The 22,893-nt window shown below is 36.2% G+C and overlaps 1 protein-coding gene across 7 annotated transcripts in view; it reads left to right on the top strand.

Annotated features, from left to right (window-relative positions):
• Positions 1-22,893, top strand: part of EHBP1 (EH domain binding protein 1) — a 392,318-nt gene that overhangs the window by 52,035 nt on the left and 317,390 nt on the right. For all 7 annotated transcript variants that reach the window (XM_027865114.1, XM_027865118.1, XM_027865117.1 and 4 more), the window contains exon 3: positions 7,219-7,276. In XM_027865114.1, coding sequence (XP_027720915.1) covers positions 7,219-7,276 — 58 coding nt within the window. The remainder of the gene's footprint in view (positions 1-7,218; positions 7,277-22,893) is intronic.

The following is a 22,893-nucleotide window of genomic DNA, read 5'->3' as shown; positions in this document are numbered from 1 at the left end:
TTTTGCTTTCTATTGTTTTTAAGAGAAATGAGTGTTGTGTTTTATCCAAGGCCTTTTCTGCATCTACTGAGATAATTGTATGATTTTTGTTGGTCTTGTTATGGATATGGTTGATTTTGCTAATAGTTTTCCTAGTATTGAACCAGTTCTGCATTCCTAGTATAAATCCTACCTGATCATAGTGTGTGATCTTTGTGATATATTGCTGTAATCTCCTTGCTGGTATTTTAGTTGCTACATAAACATTCGTTTTCTTTCTCCATTTTTGCTCTTCCTGGTTTAGGTACTGACATGTTTATAAGACATATTTGTCTTATAAAAGGAATTTGGTAGTACTCCTTTGCCTATTTCCCCCAATAGTTTATATAGTATTGAAATTACTTGTTCTTTAAATGTTTGGTAGAATTTACTTGTGAATCCATATGGTCCTGGGGAATGTTTTTTAAGAGAGCTCGTTTTTTTGCTTGTTCAACTTCTTTTTCTAGGATTGGGTTATTTATTTTATTTCCTCTCCTTTTCATCTGGGCAATTTATGTTTTTATAAATACTTCTCCATTTTAGTTAGCTTGTCAGATTTATTGGCATATAATTGGGCAAAATAGCTCCTAGTAATTGCCTTAATTTCATGTTCATTGCTGGTGAATCAACCCTTTTCTCTTTTGATACTGGTAATTTGTTCTCTTTTTTAATCAAATTGGCCAAGGGTTTATCTATTTTATTGTGTTCCCCCCCCCCATAAAACCAGCTTCTAGATTTATTTATTAGTTCAATTTTTTTTAACTTTGAATTTTACTAATCTCTCCTTTGATTTTCAGAATTTCCAATTTTGTTTTAATTGGGGATTTTTAATTAGTTCTTTTTCTAGTTATTTTTGTTGCATGTTCATTTCAGTGATCTGCTCTTTATTTTATTTATGTAAGCATTTAGAGATATACATTTTCGCCTAAGTACTACTTTGAATGCATCCCATAAATTTTGATATATTTGTCTTATTGTTGTCATTCTTTTTGATGAAATTATTTTGATTTATTCTTATAACCACTCATTGTTTAGAATTAGATTGTTTATTTCCAAATAATTTTTCATCTGTTTCCACAGCCCTTTATTGAATATAATTTTTTTGAATATAATTTTTATTGCATTATGATCTGAAAATGATACGTTTGATATTTTTGCTTTTCTGCATTTGGTTGTGAGGTTTTTATGGCCTAATACATGTGAAGGTACTATGAATAAAATATATCCCTTTCTAATCCCATTCAGTTTTCTCCAGAGGTCTGTCATATCTAACTTCTAAAATTTTATTTATCACCTTAATCTTTTTCTTTTTTAGTTTATGGTTAGATTTGTCTGGTTCTGAGAGGGGAAAGTTGAGATCTCCCACTAATATAGTTTTACTATTTCCTCATTTAATTCATTTAACATTTTCTTTAAGAATTTCTATGCTATACCATTTGGTGCATATATATTTAGTATTGATATTATTTCATTGTCTCCAGTATCTTTTAGCAAAATGTAGTTTCCCTCTTTATCTCTTATAGTTAGGTCTGTTTTTGCTCTTGCTTTGTCCGAGATCATAATTGCTACCTCTACTTTTTTTTGTCTCAGCTGGAGATAGATTCTGCTCTAGCTTCAGCCCCTTAATTTACACTGTGTGCTTCTCTGTTTCAAGTGTGTTTCTTATAGATAACATATTGTTGTAAGCTGTTTTTTAATCTATTCATTATCAGCTTCCATTTTGTGGGTGAGTTCATTCCATTCATATTCACAGCTATAATTATTACTTGTGTATTTCCTTCCATTTTTATTTCCACCCTTGTTTATCCTTTTTTCTCTCTGTTTTCACTGTCTCCTAAAAAGTCTTCGTTCTGAGCACCACCTCATTTAATATGCCTTCCCTTCTACCATCTTGCTTCCCGTTCTCTTGTCATCTTTCCCTCTGCCTTCACTGTAGGGTAAGATAGATTTCTATGCTCCATGGAGTATGTCTGTAATTCCCTCTTTGAGCCAATCTAGATGAGAGTAAGGTTCAAGTGTTACCCACCGCCCCCTCCCATCTTCCCTTCTTTGTAAAAAGCTCTTCCTTTTGCACTTCTTTAATTCATTCTTTCTTGCTCTTTGCTCTCCTCTCAGTGCATCCCTTTTTCTCACCCCTTAATTTTATTTTCTCAAAATCATGTCATCCTAGTCAACACACCTCTGTCTCCTCTGCTGTGTACACGCCTAACTTCTCTAATAATGATAAAATTCTTCAGAGTTAAAATTATTATATTCCCATATAGGAACATAAACATTTAATCTTATTGATTTCCTTATGTTTTCTCTTTCATGTTTATCTTTTTATGCTTCTCTTGAGTCATATATTTGAATGTCAGATTTTCTATTTAGCTCTGGTCTTTTCATATGGAATGCTTGAAATTTCTCTATTTCATGAACTGTCCATTTTTTCCCATTGAAAGATTATACTCAGTTTTCCTGGATAGGTTATTCTTGGTTGTAATCTTAGCTCTTTTGTCTTCCAGAATATCATATTCCAGCCCCTCTGTTCCTTTAACGTGTTAGCTGTTAAAATTTATGTGATCCTGACTGTGACTTCACAGTATTTGAATGGTTTCTTTCTGGCTGCAGTATTTTCTTCTTGACTTGGGAGCCCTGGAATTTGGGTATAATATTCCTGGGAGTTTTCATTTTTGGAACTCTTTCAGGTGATGATTAGTGAATTCTTTCAATTTCTGTTTTGCCCTCTGATTCAAGGATATCAAGGCAATTTTCCTTGATAACTTCTTGAAATATTATGTCTAGACTCTTTCTTTGATCATGGATTTCAGGTAGTGCAGTATTTCTTAAATTATCTGTCCTAGATTTGTTTAACAGTTCAGTTGTTTTTCCAATGAGATATTTCACATTTTCTTCTACTTTTCACTTTTTAAAATTTTGTTTTATTGTTTCTTAGTGTCTCATGGAATCATTAGCTTCTACTTGCCCAATCTAATTTTTAAGGAATTATTTTCTTCAGTGAGCTATTGTACCTCCTTTTGCATTTGGCCAATTCTACTTCTTAAGGAGTTCTTTTCTTCAGTGAGTTTTTGTACCTCTTTTTACATTTGGCCAATTCTGCTTTTTAAGGCATTCTTCTCTTCAGTGGATTTTTGTGCCTCTTTTACCATTTGGCCTATTTTGTTTTTTAAGGTGTTATTTTATTCAGGTTTTTTTTTTGGGGTGTGTGTGTGTGTGTGTGTGTGTGTGTGTTCCTTTTAGCAAGCTGTTGACTCTCTTTTCATAATTTTCTTGTTTACTCTCATTTCTTTCCCCAACTTTTCTCCACTGGTCTTATTTGATACTTAAATCCCCCCCCCCCACCTTTTTTAAGGTGTTCTAGGAATTCTTGTTGGGTTTGTATTTGCATTTTTCTTTAAGGCTTTGCTTGTAACTGCTTTGATGCCTTCTTCTTAGGGGTTTGTGTCTTATTTTTCTCTTTCTCTTTTTTTTATTAATTTATTTTGATTTATCAGCAATCACTTCCATGTGCTTTTGAGTTTAAAGTTCTTCTCCCCCTTTCTCCCCACCAACTTTCCCAAGACAGCGCACAATCTGATATAGGCTATACATATACATTTCTATTAAGCATATTTTCACACTAGTGATGTTCTAAGTAAGAATTAGAACCAATAGGAGGAACCACCAGAAAGAGGAAACAAAACTCAACAGAAGAAAAAAAAATAGCAAATAGTTTGCTTCTATCTTCATTCAGACTCCATAGTTCTTCTTTGTGGATAGCATTTTCCATCATGAGGCCTTTGGAGATGTCTTAGATCCTTGTATTGCTGGGAAGGGTCAAGTTTATCAATATTAGTCATTGCACAATGTGGCTATTATTGTGTACAACATTCTCCTGGTTCTGCTCACTTCACTCAGCCTCAGTCCATACAAGTCTTTCCAGGTTTTTTCTGAAGTCTGCCTGTTCATCATTTCTTACATCACAATAGCATTCCATTACATTCATATACCACAACTTGTTCAACCATTCCCCAATTGATGGACATCCTCTCAATTTCCAATTCTTTGCCACCACAAAAAGAACTGCTAGAAATATTTTTGTACATGTGGGGCCCTTTTCCCATTTGTATGATCTCTTTGGTATATATAGCCCTAGAAGTGCTATTGCTGGGTCAAAGGATATGCACATTTTTATATGCCCTTTGGACATAGTTCCAAATTGCTCTCCAAAATAGTTGGATCATTTCATAACTCCACCAACAATGCATTAGTGTTCCAATTTTCCCACATCTTCTCCAAAATTTATCATTTTCTTGTTTTGTCATCTTGGCCAATCTGATAGGTGTGATGTGGTACCTCAGAGTTGTTTTGATTTGCATTTCTCTAATCAATAGTGATTTAGAGCATTTTTTCATATGACTATAGATGGCTTTAATTTCTTCATCTGAGAACTGCCTAATCATATTCTTTGACTATTTATCAATTGGGGAATGACTTGTGTTATAAATTTGACTTAATTCTCTATATATTTTAGAAATGAGGCCCTTATCAGACAGACTGGTTATAAAAATTATTTCCTAATTTTCTACCTTCCTTCTAATCTTGGTTGCATTGGCTTTGTGCAAAAAGTTTTCAATTTAATGTAATCAAAGTCATCCATTTTGCTTTTCATAATGTTCTCTGTTTGGTCATGAATTCTTCAGTTCTCCACAAATCTGATAGGTAAACTATTCCTTGCTCTCCCAGTTTGCTTATAGTATCAGCCTTTATATCTAAATCATGAACCCATTTTGACTTTATTTTGATATATGGTGTGAGATTTTGATCAATGCCTAGTTTCTGCCATACTCTTTTCCAGTTTTCCCAGCAGTTTTTTTCAAAGAGTGGGTTCTTATCCCAGAAGCTGGGGTCTTTGGGTTTATCAAATAATAGGTTACTATAGTCATTGACTATTGTGTCTTGCATACTTAACCTATTCCACTCTATTTCTTAGCCAGTCCCAAGCAGTTTTGATGATTATTGCTTTATAATACAATTTAAAATCTGGAATGGCTAGACTACCTTCCCCTGCATTTCTTTTCATTAGTTCCCTTGATATTCTGGACCTCTTGTTCTTCCAAATGAATCTCATTATTTTTTCTAACTCTATAAAATAGTTTTTTAGTAGTTTGATTGGTATGGCACTTATTTTTCTCTTTCTCCATAATAACTTGCTATGGCCAGATTCTTTTTTCTTGTTGTTTGTTCGTTTTTCTAGCATGTTTTTTGTCCTTTAATTTTATGTTAAATTTGGGCTCTGCTCTTGGAGTGCAGGGGGCTCTGTCCCAATCTTCAGGCCTTTATTGGTCCTAATTTCAGAGCTAGCTCTGGGAGTTTGTAGGTTTTTGGTGCTTCAAAGGTGGTATGATCTAAGTAGAGGTGTGGCCACTGCTCCTCTGGCTTGTGCCCTGGTCTTTATCCAGGAAGGGATCATGTTCCCATGTAGCCACAAGCACTAGCACTCTTGCCCATGGGACTGTGACTGTGTCCTCTGCTCTTTTGCAGCAACAATTGCTAGAGCTCCTCTCTGTCTTGGAATTGAGAACAGGGTTCCTATTCCCTCACAAGCTCTTCTTTCTGCTCTAGGACTGACTAGGTCCCCTGTCCCACTGCAGCTGTAAGTGATATTGCTCATTTTGGCCATGGGACTGCAACCTGCAACTGGATATGGGCATAGAAAGTGGTACTATAAATATTGTGTTGTAAATGAGAATTTTCTTCATATCAGTAGCTTCCTTGGGGTATAAGCTTAGCAGTGGAATGCCTGTGTCAAAGAATATAGACATTTTAGTCCCTTTATTTGCATAATTCCAAATTGCTTTCCAAAATAATTGTATTGATTCACAGCTCCACTTGCAACATACCAGTGTGTCCATCTTCTGACCACCCTTCCAACACTGACTATTGCCATCTGTTATCATCTTTGCCAATTTTCAGGGTATGAGATGAAACCTCAGGGTTATTTTGATTTGCATTTTTCTTGTTATTAGTGATTTGGAGCAATCTTTCAGGTAGTTGTTAATACTTTGCAAGTCTTTTGAGAATTATTTGTTCGTATCCTTAAGACTACTTATTTACAGAGGAAAAGTTACCAGTCTTAAATATATCTGTTAACTGTTTATATATTTTGAATACCAAACCCTCATCAGAGAAATCTGATACAAAGACTTTTGTCCCGTTTGATTGCTTCCCTTATTAGATGCATTAACTTTGTCTGTGTAGAAGCTTTTTGATTTCCTGTAATTCAAGTTATCAGTTTTATCTTTTGTTTGGTTAAGAATCCTGCCATAGTTGTAAGAGGTATAAAATATGCTTCCATTCTAATTTTTTTTAGTACTCTGATCTTTAATATGAAGGTCATGTATCCATTTAGAATGTATTACAGAATATGATGTAAGCCTAATTTCTGCCAAATTGCTTTTCAGTTTTCCTAGCAGCTTTTATCAAGGGAGGAACTCATTGTCTTTTATCCTAATGCCAACCCTCTTCTGAAGTTCCCCATTATTTTTGAGAATACCACCATCTTTCCAGACAACTAGGTTCATCATAGTTACGTCCTCAACTCTTTGTTCTCGCTCATCCCATATATCTGACAAATCTCATTATTTCTTTCTATGCCACATCTCTTACATACATCTCCTTCCCATCCTCACAGCTACCACCCTATTTCAGGCCCTCGGCACTTCTTTCCTGGACTGATGCAATATCCTTCTAACTGATCTCCCTGCCTCAATATTTTTTCCACTCCAGTCTGTCTTCTAGACATCTTTTAAGATGATCGCCACACCTTGCATGGCCCTCTTTCTTCCAACTCCCCTTTATGTGTTGTTTTTCCCTTATTACAATGTAAGTTTCTTGGGAGGTAGAGAGATGATTCTTGCATGGTTGTAATCGTATCCCCATTACCTGGCATATGGTAAGCACTTAAAAATGGTTTGTTTCTTTATTTCTCTGTCTCTTTCTCTCTCTCTCTCTCTTTCTTTCTCCCTGTTTCTTTAATAATTAGCACCATACCTGCCACATAGTAAGTATTTAATAAATGCTTTTTGATTTTTTTGAAGTTAAAGACATTTTTTCCTCTTTTAAGGTAGTTTGTGTTTCAGACAGTTGTTTATGCTTTGTTGAAGTGTTACTTACATTATTTTAAAACCTGTTTCTTGTGTGTGTTCTTTTTTCTAATAGGCAGCCAGATAAACTGGTAGTTGTTTGGACAAGAAGAAGCCGAAGGAAATCTTCTAAGGTTAGTATCTTGCTAAACCACCAAACATTCTGTCTGATTCAATTCAGCATTTAGTTGTTATATACTTAAGGCGTGTATTGTAACATTTAGATGATAGCATCACACATTAACAGTTGCTCATAGTAAAGCATAACTATACAATTTTATTTAACTTTTTCTACTAGACCTTTGATTTCATCGGTATGGGGAAATCCAGTGAAGAACCCTTCTTTACCCTCAATTCTTCCACCTCAGGTCAACCCCCAAAGCAGATCAGTATGCGCTTGGCAACTTTAATCATAACATGTTTACTTGGGGCACTGAGGTGTTAGGTGATTTGCCTGGGATAGCAATCAAGTATTTGTGGAAGATTTGACTTTAATCCAGGTCTTCCTAACTGTAAGGTCCCACTATCCACTACACCAATAATGTCAAATTCAAAGAAAAACGGGGACCATTGAAGTTTACATAAAGATACCTGGGACCACATATTGCTTTAGAAAACCGTATTTTAACATTATTTTCGATTGTGTTTTTATTTATTTTGTTAAATATTTTCCAATTACACGTTAAACATTAGGGAAAAACTGACTGAGTGTTTGACCTCATGAGGTCATAAAGAGTCAGACACAACTGAACAATTGAACAAGCCATTGATGATATTGCTCAACACTTACAGAAGAGGACAAAAGATTAAATTTTCAAAGGCAATTATTTTGTGCTGATAATTATACATTTTATGAAGAACAATTAAAATCCCTAAACATCATGATATATTTTTATGGTCATGTTCTTTTATAAATAAATGAGTCCTATTTCATAAATAGGCAGTGCCCATTTTAAAAAATGTATATTGGTGCTATATTTGAAATTCTTGCTTTGTAGGCCAAAGCCTGACAAATTTGTTTACAAACCAGCCCAAATATTTAGGAGGTAGGTGACATTTTAAGCTCTCAAGGAAATAAAAATAAGAGGAACAAAAAAGATGTAGCATAGGACATTTATTCAAGATCCAGTTTGGGACCCAATTTAGGGTTATTGAAGAAAAGCCCTAAGAAAAAGCTGGAAAGGTGAAAAGACTGAGCACATCGGGCCAAGGGTTAGGTAGAAGGTCTGGTGGCCTGTAGCTAGATCTTTCTTCTTCCTTTTTCATAGAGAGTAGTGCTCAAGGCTGATATAGAGACATTATATTTCAGTGAAAAGAATGCTGGATATGGAATCAAGAAATGTTAGTCTGAGTTCTGGCCTTTCAGTTTACTAACAATGACCTTGGGCAAGTCATTTAACTTCTAAGCCTGGATTTCCTTATTTATAAAATGAAGGAGGTAGTGGACTAGATAATTCTGGAGCTCACTTTAAGCTCTAATATTAGGTCACTCCCATGAACTGTGAAACAATAATCGATGAAATACTGATACCCTATGTATAAACAAATTTTTATTATAACATATACCAGGGCTAGACAAATTTCAGGTGCCACATCATCATGGTACTTACCAATTCTATCACCCTTGCCCAGAATTTCTAGTACTAGTTTACCATAGTGAGTGAATGAATGAAACTTACTATTCTTTTAGGGGTGTGTGTGTGTGTGTGTGTGTGTGTGTGTGTGTGTGTGTATGTATACATATTTGGAAATTTTTATTAAAAGACATACATTTTATTGATATGTTTTTGTTTTTATGTTGCTTAAATTTCTTCTACTGTCCCTTCCTCTAACCCCTTCCAGAGAACCATATTATGTAACAAAGACTTTTTTTTAAGAAAAAGAAAAATAGGAAGGAGAAAAAAGAATCAGCAAAACTGATCAATGCATTGAAAAAGTCTTAAAATATATGCAGTGTTCCATACCTTTGGACCTCCCACTTCAGTAAGGAGTAGTGAGGAGGTGTCTTTTCATATCTCTTCTTTGGGGCCATACTTGCTTTTTGTTTTTCAGCATTCACTTTTGATTCTTTTGTGGTGGTTGTTTTTTTTAAATTTATATTATTGTAGTCATTATGTATTTTTCTTGGCCCTTACTGCTCCTTTTCTCCCCAGAATAGTTCCCTATCCTTCCTGCTTCCTTTTTCTTCTAAGACCATCAGAACAGAAGAAAACAACCCCCATTCCCTTTGTCCATCTTTTAAAATTTTTTCTATGACTTATGAACATATTACGGGTATGAGAAGACACATATTTTAGCATGTCAACTATTCATCTTAACATAGTACCTTCCAATTATGTACCTTTCTATGTTTCATTTGACTCCTGCATTGCCATTTGAAAGTATCTTCTTAGTTCTGATATTTTCATCAGGAATTCTTAGAAATCCTATTTTATTAAGTCTGCTTCTCTTCTCTGTAGGATTTTACTGAGTTTTACTGCATGACCTTTTAAAGGCTTTTCCAAAAGATAAAGATGAATCTTTATCTCCTGCCTTTTTGAATATTTTGTTCCAAGCTTTATTTTCCTTTTTAATTTCAGCTGCCAAATCCGATGTGGCCTTGACGGTGTCTCTCCTTTCTTTTTTTTTTTTTATGTGAATTCTTTCTCTTTGGTTGCTTGTAATATTTTATCCTTTGACATGGAAATTTTGGATTTTACTGTAACATTCCTGGGAGTTTTCATTTTGGAGTTTCTTTCAGAAGGGAATGAGTGGATTCTTTCTGTTTTCACGTTGTTCTAGTTCTAGGAAATGTAGACAGTTTGCATTTTGCTTTCTTTTTATTTATTTATCTCAATAGTATTTTTTTTCCCCAGTTACATGTCAAGAAAATTTTTAGCATTCATTTTTTACAAGATTTTGAGTTCCAAATTTTTCTCCTTCCCTCCTTCCCTCCCTCCCCTTCCCTCTTCTGAACATGGTAGGCAATTTGATATAATTTATACATGTGCTATCATGTAAAAACATATTTCCATATTAGTAACAGTTGTGAAAGAAGAAACAGATTTAAAAAAACCACAGGAAAGAATAAAGTAAGTGAAAAAAAGTTCTTCAATCTGCATTCAGAGTCTATGAGTTCTTTATCTGGATATGGATAACATTTTCCTCCACAAGTCCTTTGTACTTGTCTTAGATCACTGTGTTGCTGAGAAAAGCTGAGTCATTCATAGTTGATCATCCCATAATGTTGCTGATACTGTGTACAATGTTTTCTTCATTTCACTTTGCATCAGTATGAGTCTTTCCAGGATTTTCTGAAATCTGCCTGTTCATTATTTTTTATTGCACAATAGCATTCCATTATATTCATATACCACAGCTTGTTCAGCCATTCCCCAATTGGTGGGCATCCCTTCAATTTCTAATATATTGGCACCACAAAAAAGGAAATAGTTTTGCTTATATAGGTCCTTTTTCCTTTTTCATGATCTCTTTGGTGTACAGACCTAGTAGTGGTGTTTCTAGATCAAAAGGTATGCACAGTTTGGTTGCTCTTTAGGCATAGTTCCAAATTGTTCTACATAATGACTGGATCAGTTCACAACTCCATCATTAGTGCATCAGTGTCTCAATTTTCCTACATCCTCTCCAACATTTATCGTTTTTCTTTTTTGTTATATTAGCCAATCTGATAGGTGTGAGGTGGTATCTCAGAGTTGTTTTAATTTGCATTTCTCTAATCAAAAGTGATTTTTTTTTGGTCAGTTAACAAGCATTTATTAAATACTTCCTATGTGCCAAGCATTATATTAAACATTAGGAATATAAATACAAGTAAAAAGAAATACAATCCTTGGCCTTAAGGAACTTACATTCTTTTTTAGGTTTTCATTCTTTTTTTTATTGATTATTTTTAGTTTTCAACATTCAGTTCCACAAGTTTGAGTCCCAAATTTTCTCCCCATCTTTTCTCTCTCCCCACCTCAAGAGGGTGTGCATTTTGAGTCTGCCCCCAGTCTGCCTTCCCTTCTATCACCTCCCCCCCTCCCCTTCTCTTATCCCTTTCCCCTTCTATTTTCCTGTAAGGCAGGGTAGATTTCTATACCCCATTGCCTGTATATCTTATTTCTCAGTTGGATGTAAAAACAATTTTTAACATTTGTTTTTAAAACTTTGAGTTCCAAATTCTCTCCCTTCCTCTCCACCACCCTCATTGAGAAGGCAAGGAATTCGATGTAGGTTATACGTGTAGTCATACAAAATACCAGTAATAGTGATATTGTGAAAGACTAACTATATTTCCCTATATCCTGTCCCACTCCCCTTTTTTCTGTTCTCTCCTTTGACCCTCTCCCTCCTCAAAAGTATTTGCTTTCAGGGGCAGCTAGGTGGCGCAGTGGATAGACCACTGGCCCTGAAGTCAGGAGGACCTGAGTTCAAATCCGGCCTCAGACCTAACACTTGACACTTACTAGCTGTGTGACCCTGGGCAAGTCAATTAACCGCAATTGCCTTAAAAAAAAAAGTATTTGCTTCTGATTACCCTCTCCCCCAATTTGTCTTCCCTTCTATCATCCCCTATTTTTATCCCCTTCCCCTCTATTTTCCTGTAGGATAAGATACATTTCCACATCCAAATCAGAGTAAGATTCACTTGTTCCCTCTCACCTCCCACCTCTTTTCCTGCACTGTAAAAGCTTTTTCTGCCTCTTTTATATGAGATAATTTACCCCATTCTATCTCTCCCTTTCTCTTTCTCCCAGTACAATCCTCTCTCACCCCTTAATTTTATTTTTTAGATATCATCCATATTCAATTCACCCTGTGCCCTCTATCTGTATATGTATTCCTTTCAACTACTGTAATAGTGAGAAAGGTCTATTAATTACAAATATCATCTTTCCATTTAGGAATGTAAACAGTTCAACTTTAATAAGTCCCTTATGATTTCTCTTTCCTGTTAACCTTTTCATGCTTCTCTTCAGTCTTGTATTTGAAAGTCAGATTTTCTATTCAGCTCTGGTCATTTCATCAAGAATGCTTGAAAGTCTTCTACTTCATTGAATGTCTATTTTTTTCCCCTGAAGGATTATACTCAGTTTTGCTGGGTGGGTGATTCTTGATTTTAAGCTTAGCTGCTTTGACATCCAGAATATCATCTTCCAAGCCCTCTGGTTCCTTAATGTAGAAGCTGCTAAATCTTGTATTATCTTGATTGTGTTCACAACACTTGAATTATTTCTTTCTGGCTGCTTGCAATATTTTCTTCTTGACCTGGAAACTCTGGAATTTGGCTCTAATATTCCTAGGAGTTTTCTTTTTGGAATCTCTTTCAGGAGGTGATTGGTAGATTCTTTGTATTTCTATTTTACCCTCTGGTTCTAGAATATCAGTGCAGTTTTCCTTGATAATTTCTTGAAAGATGATGTCAAGGCTTTTTTTTTTCATCATGATTTTCAGGTAGTCCAATTTTTAAATTATCTCTTCTGGATCTGTTTTCCAGGTCCGTTGTTTTTCCAGTGAGATATTTCACGTTGTTTTCTGTTTTTTTTTTTTTCATTCTTTTGGTTTTGTTTTATAATGTCTTGATTTCTCATAGAGTCATTAGCTTCCAATTGCTCCATTCTAATTTTTAAGGAATTATTTTCTTCAGTGAGCTTTTGGACCTCCTTTTCCATTTGACCAGTTCTGCTTTTTAAGGCCTTCTTCTCATTGACTTTTTGGACCTCTTTTGCCATTTGGGTTAGTCTCTTTTTTAAGGTGTTATTTTCTTCAATATTTTTTGGGGGGTCTCCTTTAGCAAGCTGTTGACTTGTTTTTCATGATTTTCTTGCATCACTCTCATTTTTCTTGCCAATTTTTGCTCTACTTCTCTTACTTGCTTTTCAAAATTCTTTTTGAGGACCAATTCATATTTTTCTTGTAGGCTTTGGATGTAGGAGCTTTGACTATGTTGTCTTTTTCTGGTTGTGTGTTTTGATCTTCTTTGTCACCAAAGTAATATTCTGTAGTCTGAGTTTTTTCCTGCTGTTTGTTCATGATCCCAGCTAATTACTTTACTTTTAAACTCTTTGTTCAGGTAGGCCTCTGCTTCCAATGTGCAGGGTGTACTGTTCCGAGCTTCAGGGGTTTTGTGCAGCTGTTTTCAGAGATACTTTTAGGGACTGTAAATTTCCAGTTCTTCCAAGGTGGTATGATCAAAGGTCAGGTGTTTACTCCTTTCCTGGCCTAGACTCTAGTCTATGAGTGACCACAAGCGCTCTTTTCTACCTTGGACCTGTGAGGAGAATTCCTTCTCCACCACTGCCACAAGCTCCGTTATGCTACCCAGGACTGAGACCCAGATCCAAGCACGGTCAAAGCAAGAGAATCCTGCCTCTGTGCCAGCAAAGAGATCCCTGCAATCCCCCTCTGATCAGCCATGCAATCCCCACCACTGTCTGTGGGCCAAGACCTCTGGAAGCAGTCGTTGCCGCTATGGCTGCCGCCCCAGGGCTGTGGTAGGGCCAGGGCTGGACCACACTCCTGTCTCATGCAGGTTCGATAAACCTTTCCCACATAAACCTTTGTCATTTGTGGGTTGTGAAATCTGGAAACCACCACAGCTGCCTGTAATTTAGTCCCTTGAGACCTGCTTTGGGTTTCCTCTGGCCCTGTCTTTGCCTGTGTGGCCCATGCTGAACTGCACTCCTCTCCCAGCCCAGAACAACAGACCCTTCCTGTCAACCATCCAGGTTGTCTTGGGCTGGAAATTTGTTTCACTCTTTTTGTGGGTTCTGCTGCTCTAGAATTTGCTTAGAGTCATTTTTTACAGGTATTTGGAGGGGTTTGGGGGAGAGCTCAAGCAAGTCACTGCTTTTACTCAACCATCTTGGTTCACTCAACCTCAAAACCGATTTAGAGCACTTTTTCATATATCTGTAGATAGCTTTGATTTCTTCATCTGAAAACTACCTGTTCATATCCTTTGACCATTTATCAGTTGGGGAGTGGCTTGTATTCTTATAAATTTGACTCAGTTCTCTATATGTTTGAGAAATAAGGCCTTTATCAGAGACGCTTGCTATAAAGAATGTTTTCCAGCTTTCTGCTTTCCTTCTAATCTTGGTTGCATTGGTTTCGTTTGTACAAAAGCTTTTTAACTTAATAAAATCAAAATATCTATTTTACATTTTGTAATGCTCTCTATCTCTTGTTTGGTCATTAATTCTTCCCCTGGCCATAGATCTGACAGGTAGACTATTCCTTGCTCTTCAAGCAATTGTCATTTTTATTACATTAGCTTGGCCTACTCATGAGCAATTGATATTTTCCCAATTGTTTAGATTTGACTTTATTTTTGTGAAAAGTGTTTTATAATTGTGTTCATATAGTTCCTGGGTGTGTCTTGGCAGGTAGACTCCTAAGCATTTTATATTATTTACAGTTACTTTAAATGGAATTTCTCTTTCTATCTCTTACTTCTAGGCTTTATTGATCCTATAAAGAAATGCTGATGATTTATGTGAGTTTATCTTATGCCCTGCAGCTTTGCTGAAGTTGTTAATTATTTCAAGTAATTTTTCAGTTGATGCTTGAGAGTTCCCTAAGTATACCAGCATATCATCTGCAAAGAGTAATAGTTTTATTTCCTTGTTGCCTATTCTAATTCCTTTGATTTATTTTTCTTCTCTTATTGCTATAGCTGACATTTCCTATATTATATTAAATAATAGTGGTGATAATGGGCATCCTTGTTTCACCCTTGATTTTACTGGGAATACTTCTAGCATATCCCTATTACAGATAATGCTTTCTTATGGTTTCAGATAGATATCATTTTAAGGAACATCCCCTTTATTATTATGCTTTCTAGTGTTTTAAATAGGAATGGGTTCTGTATTTTGTCAAAAACTTTTTCAGCATCTATTGAGATAATCATATGACTTCTTTTGGTTTGTTATTGATATGGTTCGTTTTGCTGATAGTTTTCCTAATATTGAACCAACCCTGCATTCCTGGTATAAATCCCACCTGGTCATAGTGTATAATTCTTGTGATATATTGCTGTAATCCCCTTGCTAATATTTCAAAATTTTTACATTGATATTCATTAGGGAAATTGGTCTATAATTTTCTTTTTCTGTTTTAACTCTTTGTGGTTTAGGTATCAGTACTGTATCTGTGTCGTAAAAGGAATTTGGTAGGACTCCTTCCCCTATTTTTCCAAATAATTTATACAGTGTTGGAATTACTTATTTTTTAAAGGTTTGGTAGAATTTGCTTGCGAACCCATCTGGCCCTAGGAATTTTTTTCCTAGGGAGTTCATTAATGGCTTGCTCAATTTCGTTTTCTAAGATGGGGTTATTTAGGCATTCTATTTCCTGATCTGTTAATCTAGGTAGTTTATATTTTTGTAAATATTCATCCGTTTTACTTAGATTGTCAGATTTATTAGCATACAGTTGGGCAAAGTAACTCCTAATTGTTGTTTTAATTTCCTCTTCATTGGTGGTAAATTTGCCCTTTTCATTTTTGATGTTGGTAACTTGGTTTTCTTCTTTCTTTTTTTAATCAAATTAACCAGTGGCTTATCTATCTTATTGGTTTTTTCATAAAACCAGCTCCTAGATTATTTATTAGCTCAATATATATACATTTTAAAAAAATTTTCAGTTTTATTAATCTAACGTTTGATTTTCAGGATTTCTAATTTGGTACTCAATTGAAGATTTTTAATTTGTTCTTTTTCTGATTTTTTTAGCTACATGCCCAATTTATTGATCTGTTCTTTTTTCATTTTGTTGATGTAAGAATTTAGAGAAATAAATTTTCTCTTGAGTGCTGCTTTGGTGGCATCCCATAAATTTTGGTAGGTTATCTCATTGTTGTCTTTTTCTTTAATGAAATTATTGATTGTTTCTTTGATTTGTTCTTTGACTCATTTATTCTTCTTCATTTTTTTTTTTTTTTGGTGAGGCAGTTGGTTTCAAGTGACTTGCCCAGAGTCACACAACTAGTAAGTGTTATGTGTCTGAGGTCGAATTTGAACTCAGGTCCTCCTGACTCCAGGGCCAGTGCTCTATCTACTGTGCCACCTAGCTGCCCCTGACCCATTTATTCTTTAGGATTAGATTATTTAGTTTCCAATTAATTTTTAATCTAGATTTCCACTGCCCTTTGTTGAATGTAATTCTTACTGCATTATGATCCAAAAAGAATACATTTAATATTTCTGCCTTTTTTACAATTGATTTTGAGGTTTTTATGCCCTATTACATGGTTAATTTTTGTGTAGGTGCCATGTGCTGCTAAGAAAAGGGTATGTTCCTTTCTCTTCCCATTCAGTTTTCTCCAAAGGTCTGTCATATTTAACTTTTCTAATATTCTATATATTTCCTTAATTTCTTTCTTGTTTATTTTTTGATTGGATTCATTGAGTTCTGAGAGGGGACAGTTGAGGTAACTCACTATTATAGTTTTGCTGTCTGTTTCTTCCTATAACTCACTTAACTTCTTTAAGATTTTAGATGCTATACCACTTGGTGCATATATGCTTAGTATTGATAGTGCTTCATTGTCTATGGTACCTTTTAGCAAGATATAGTTTCCTTCCTTATTTCTTTTAATTAGATCTATTATTATTTTTACTTTGTCTGAGATCAGGATTGCTACCTCTGCTTTTTTTTACTTCAGCTGAAGGATAATATATTCTGCTCCAGTGTTTTACCTTTACTTTGTATATATCAATCTGCTTTAAGTGTGTTTCTTATAAACAGCCTATTGTAGGATTCTAGTTTTTGATCCACTCTGCTATCTGCTTCCATTTTATGGGAGAGTTCATCCCATTCACATTCACAGTTATGATTACTATCTGTGCATTTCCCTCCATCCTGTTCTTCCTCCTGTTTATTCTCTCTCTCCTTTCACCCTTTCCCTCCTCACAAGTGTTTTGCTTCTGTCTACCACCTTCCCTAATCTGCCCTCCCTTCTGTCAGTCCCCACCCTCCCCTTACTTGATCTCCTCTCCTCCTACTTTCCTGTTGGATAAGATAGATTTCTATATTCACCTGATTGTGTTATTGCCTCTTTGAGCCAATGCTGATGAGAGTAAGGTTTAATTGATTCTCATCACACACCCTCCCATTTTCTCCTCCACTGTAATAGGTCTTTAGGGCCTCTTCATGTGAAATAATTTACCCCGTTCTTCCTCTGCCTCCTTTCTGGACCCATTGTACTCTTCTTCCTTATCCCTTAAATTTTTGTTTATGTCATTCCCTCTAATTCAACTTATACCCATACCCTCTGTTTGTGTATATTCCTTCTGGCTATACCATTAGTGATATAATTTTTAAGAATTACAAGTATCATCTTCCCATATAGTGACATATATAGTTTACCTGTATTGAATCCCTTATGTTTTCTTTTCCCTTTTTCCCTTTTTCAGATTCTCTTGAGTCTTGATATTAGAGATCAAATTTTTGGTTTAGTTCTGGTCTTCTCCTTGTGATAACTTGAAATCCTTCTATTTCGTTGAATGACAATTTTTTCCGTTGATGTATTATGCTTAATTTTGCAGGGTAAGTGATTCTTGGTTGTAGTACTAGCTCCTTTGCCTTCTGGAATATTGTATTCTATAACCTCTGATCCTTTCATGTTGCAGCTGCCAAGTCCTGTGTACCTAATATTCGAATTGTTTCCTTATGGCCACTTGTAGTATTTTTTCCTTGACCTGATAGTTCTGAAATTTGACTATAATGTTCCTTGGAATTTTTATTTTGGGATCTCTTTCGTGAGGTGATTGGTGGATTCTTTCGGTGCCCATTTTGCCCTCTGGTTCCAGGACATCAGGGCAGTTTTCCTTGAAAATATCTTGAAAGATGCTGTTCAGATCCTCTTTTTGATTATGGCTTTCAGGTAGTCCAATAATTCTGATATTGTCTCTCTGGATGTATTTTGCAGATCAGTTGTTTTTCCCATTTTCTTCCATTTTTCATTTTTTTGATTTTGTTTGATTCTTATTTCATAGAGTCATTAGTTTCCACTTTCCCAATTCTAACTTTTAAGGTGTTGTTTTCCTCAGTTAGCTTTTGCACTTTATTTTCCATTTGGCCAATTCTACTTTTTAAGCAGTTTTCCAATCTGTGGACTCTTTTTGCAGAATTCTATTGCATCACTCTCATTTCTTTTCCAAATTTTTCTCCTACCTCTCATGTGATTTTTACGCTTCTTTTTGAGCTCTTCCATAAGCTCTTTCTGTTCTTGAGGTCACTTTCTGTTTTCCTTTGGGGTTTTGCCCATTGCTGTTTTGACATTGTTGTCCTCTTCTGAGTTTGTGTCTTGGTCTTCCCTGTCACCATAATAACTTTTTATGGTTAGATTCTTCTTGTTGTTTTTGTTTTTTGCTCATCTTTTTTAGGGGCCTTTTCTTTTTCTTTTAAATTTGATCTCTGCTACCAGGGTGGAAGGGGCTCTGTCTCAGGCTTCTTGTGCCAGTGGCTGCAGGCCCTGGCTTTTTACCTAGTGCTGTGCTGATGTTACCCTGAGGCCTGCAGGGGACCTGTGTGGCTAGTGCTGTGCTGATGTTACCCTGAGGCCTGCAGGGGACCTGTGTGGCTGGTGCTGTGCTGAGAGGGTGGGCTGGGGGGTGACTGGTGCTGCTGGAGGCCTTAGGGGTCTGGCAGTTTACCTGGTGCTGAGCTGGATTGCTAATGGTGGTGTCTGGCAGTTTACCTGGTGCTGAGCTGGGTTGCTAATGGTGGTGTCTGGCATGTGCTGAGACTGGTGGAGTTTTTTTGTGTTTACTTGGGGCTACACTGAAGCATGTGGAGGTCCATCTGCTGGAGGATGTATGTTTGCCTAGGGCTATGCTGTGGTTCGTGAAGCTGGATTCCACTGGTTCTCCTGGCAGTACTGAGGCATGTGGGAGATCCTGGTGCTGGTGTTTGCCTGCTCCACCACACTGGGGCTTAGGATCTTCTGCTGGTTTACTGAGATGGGGCTTCCTGCTGGTTTGCTGGAATGCTTCCTGTTTTGGAATGCGCTCCCCTTTTACCTGAGTGAGAAGTACCTTTCTTGCTGACCCTCCAAGTCCTCTGCCATCTGTTCTAAGGTGGTCTTAATTCTTCTTGCCATTCTTTCCCCCCTTGCTATTCCATTTTGTATCTTGTTTAATATCTTCCAGGTGTTTTTGTAGTCCTTGTAGTCAGAGCATTTTTTTCATTGTGGTTCTTCTTGGACTTCTTGTGGAGTTATTACTTCTTGAATTAGTCCTTAGGCTTCTGTCAGTCCAAAGTATTTCTTCATTGAGTTTGGCATTTTCTTCTGTTTCCCTCTCCCTCGGCTCCCAAACTCCTACCTTATCACCAAAATTGATTGATTGTGCTTGGGTCAAACTTGGGTCAAGTAATACTTAGTACTGAATGTTTTTGCTACATCTAGACATCATCTTCTGTAGCTAGTGTCTGTTCTTGTCTCTTACTGTGGTTCAGATCCTGGCTTCTGGATCCTGTATTGGCTATGGGCTGGCTGGATACTGACTTAGATATGGTCTGTCTAGATACTTTGTTGGTCCTTTTTCCTGAAGGAATTCTGGATGATACTTGGGAGACTGTCTTCTGTTGGGGCTCTGGGGCTACCCTTCAAGTAGCAATAGGCTACTTTGCACTGCATGTTCCATCTACCCTGGCTTGTCTTTGTTCAGGGCTTCTGTAGGATAATGACAGTCTTTTTTTGTGTGATCCTAGACTGGATGAATGAGGGTATAGCTTATTCTCTTTCCTTCTGGTGTATTTTTAGAGCTTTTCTGAAGTGTTTCCAAAGGATCTGGGCCTTTCCTGTCCTGCTTCCATCTTCTGTAATCCCTTTCCAGCCTTTGAAAGCCCTATCAGTCCATTAGAAGAGGGCAACTAGGTCGATCAGTGGATAGAGTGCTAGGCTTAGAGTCAGGAAGACCTGAGTTCATATACAGCCTCAGACACTCACTAGCTGTGTGACCTTGGGCAAGTTACTTAACCATCTTTGTCTCAGTTTTCTCATCTGTAAAATGAGGTATAGAAGGAAATGGCAAACTACTTTAGTGTCTTTGCCAAGAAGAACCCAAATGGGATCACAAAGAGTCAGACACAACTGAACAACAACAAATAGTCCAACCCATGCTTTCATCTGTGTAAAACAAGGAAAATTGAGGGCAATTCAAGACTGGAGGATGACTCTGAGGTTCTGAACCTCAGTGACTTGAAGGATTTCTGTTCCTTATTTGGGGAAGAGTAGGTTTAGGGGAAAAGATTATGAGTTCTCCTTGCATGTTACATTTAAGATGCCTATAAAGACATTTAGATGGAGGTAGGAGGCAGATACTTGGTGATGTGATCTAGAGCACAGGAGGAAAATAGATGATCTTCTCTCAAGGTCATATAGCTAGTAACTGGCAGAGTTGGGACTAGAACCTTCATCTTTTGATTCCTGATTCAGTATCCTCATAGTATAGCACACTAGAAACAGAACAATTCCTGCCTACCAAGAATTCATCTAGTAGCGGAGACATGATTTAGACATGTAAAACAATTAAAAATAGAATTGCAAATCTAATTTTAGTAAGAATTTCACATCAGTTGTGATAATTGGAGAAACAGGTTTGAGAATCACTGTTATAGTTAACTTTTTATTTTTGTCTGGACCTGTGAAGACTGCATGCTAGAAATAATTGATAAATAGCCTATCTTGGATCTACTTATGTCAGAGAGTTGTATTGCTCTGTGTCTTTTTCTGCACTTTAGTTATTTGCTGAAGAAACCCATTCTGTCATTCTGAATCAAAACTGACTAATGACGGTATAAACCATACTCTCTCTTTTCCTGCTCAAACTAGCAATATGTAAGTGCTCTCTGTAGACCAAGCTTTTAGGGACCTGTGTCCATGGATAAGTACAGTAAGATGTTTAATAGCTGACATATATACATACATATGTTCATTTTACATATATATGTATATATATGTATATATATACACACACGCACATATACATACATATAAAAAAGAGATAACACTTTATAAGGTGTACAGTGCACATTATATGTAACATCTAAATTAAGATGTTGATTGCTGTGATTACTACAAGTACTTAGGCCTTTTCACTTTTCCAGCTGTGGATCTTATATTCTTAGAAGGATTAGTAAGTTAATTGAGAACACAGACTGTATCTTGTTTCCAGTAATATTGCAAAATAGACCTGTTAAAGACCTTAGTTTGAAAAGGCCAAAGCCCCCCACTATATCCCAGGCCATCTCCAGTTGTCCTGTTCCATATCTGGTCAGTAGATCAAGATGAAAGTGAGGCTGGTGATGTTGCACAGGCTACCTCACTTAAATCCAATACACTTGCATGTCATGGCATCACCTCCTTGATGTCATGGTCCTCTTCAAGAATGAAGGACAAACAGCAACTTCAGTGCTGTATACTTGAAGGATTCAGAATTGGAGAACCTTAGAGATCATTTGCTTCAAATGAAACCTGGAGAGGAAAAGAAAGTTGTCTATTAACACTCAAGTACAGCCAGATTTCAAATGTAGATCTTCCAGCTCCAAATATATTGTTCTTTTTAGTATAATGTTGCTGATAATAGTATCTCAGTTTTTAGGTTGTTTCTCTTGGAATTTGAGGTCACATTCTCAGTTTTTATAATGAGGGAATCCCTGGTTTTTCGTATGAAACCTATTACCTCCTGAGACAGCCACTTTTGAATAGCTATATTTGCTTTACATGATGCCTAAATCTGTGTCTCTGCCCCTTACAAGTATTACTATATCTGACTTCTGGAGCCAAGAATACACATCTAATTCCTATTCCTTATGATAGACTTGAAGACAGCTATCATGACCTCCTTACATCTTCTCGTTTCTATGCTGAGCAGCTGGCATAATTCTCTTCACCTATCTTTTTATCATATGATCTCAAGGCTTTTCACCAACTTTGTTGTCCTTTTCTGGATGGCCTCCAGCTTATCATTGTCTTTCCTAAAGTGTAGTGCATGTAACTGGACACAATTCCTCACAAGTCATCTGACTAGGGCATAGTATAGCAGTTTTAGAGCAACCTTAGTCTTTTTTTTTGTCGAGGAGGGGACGAGGCATTTGGAGTTGTGACTTGCCCAGAGTCACACAGCTACTTAGTGTTATGTGTCTGAGAGCGGATTTGAACTCAGGCCCTCCTGACTCCAGGGCCAGTGCACTATCCACTGCACTACCTAGCTGCCCCAGAACATCTCTAGTCTTGAAAAATATTATTTTTTTAATGTAGTCTAAGTTTGCATTAACTTTTTTGTCTGTCATCACTCTATAGACTCATATTGAGCTGGAAGTCCATTTAAACCCCCTTATTTCTTTGATGTTTCTTATTTCTAATTTCTTTATTTTTAATATTCTTTTAAAATTTTGAGTTCCAGAGAAAGCAAGTGTCAATTATATATGTAAAATCATCCAAAACATATCTGTATTAGCTACATTGCAGAAAAAAATGAAGCAAGAAAATTATACTTCAATTTGTATTCAGAATTAATTCTTCAGTTCTCTCTCTGGAAGTGGATAGCATTTTTTATTATAAATCCTTTGGGATTGTCTTGAATCATTGTGTTGATTAGAATAGGAAAGTCTTTCACAACTGATCATCATTACAACATTACTGGTACTGTTTTTCTGATTCTTCTTACTTCATTTTACATCAGTTCATATAGGTCTTGCCATGGTTTTTCAGAAACCACCTCCATTATCTCTTATAGCACAATAGAACTCCATT

This window comes from Vombatus ursinus, unplaced genomic scaffold, assembly GCF_900497805.2.
Source record: "Vombatus ursinus unplaced genomic scaffold, bare-nosed wombat genome assembly UNPS02014778.1, whole genome shotgun sequence".
In the NCBI taxonomy this organism is placed as follows: domain Eukaryota; kingdom Metazoa; phylum Chordata; class Mammalia; order Diprotodontia; family Vombatidae; genus Vombatus; species Vombatus ursinus.
This window is presented reverse-complemented; position numbering and strand designations above follow the sequence as displayed.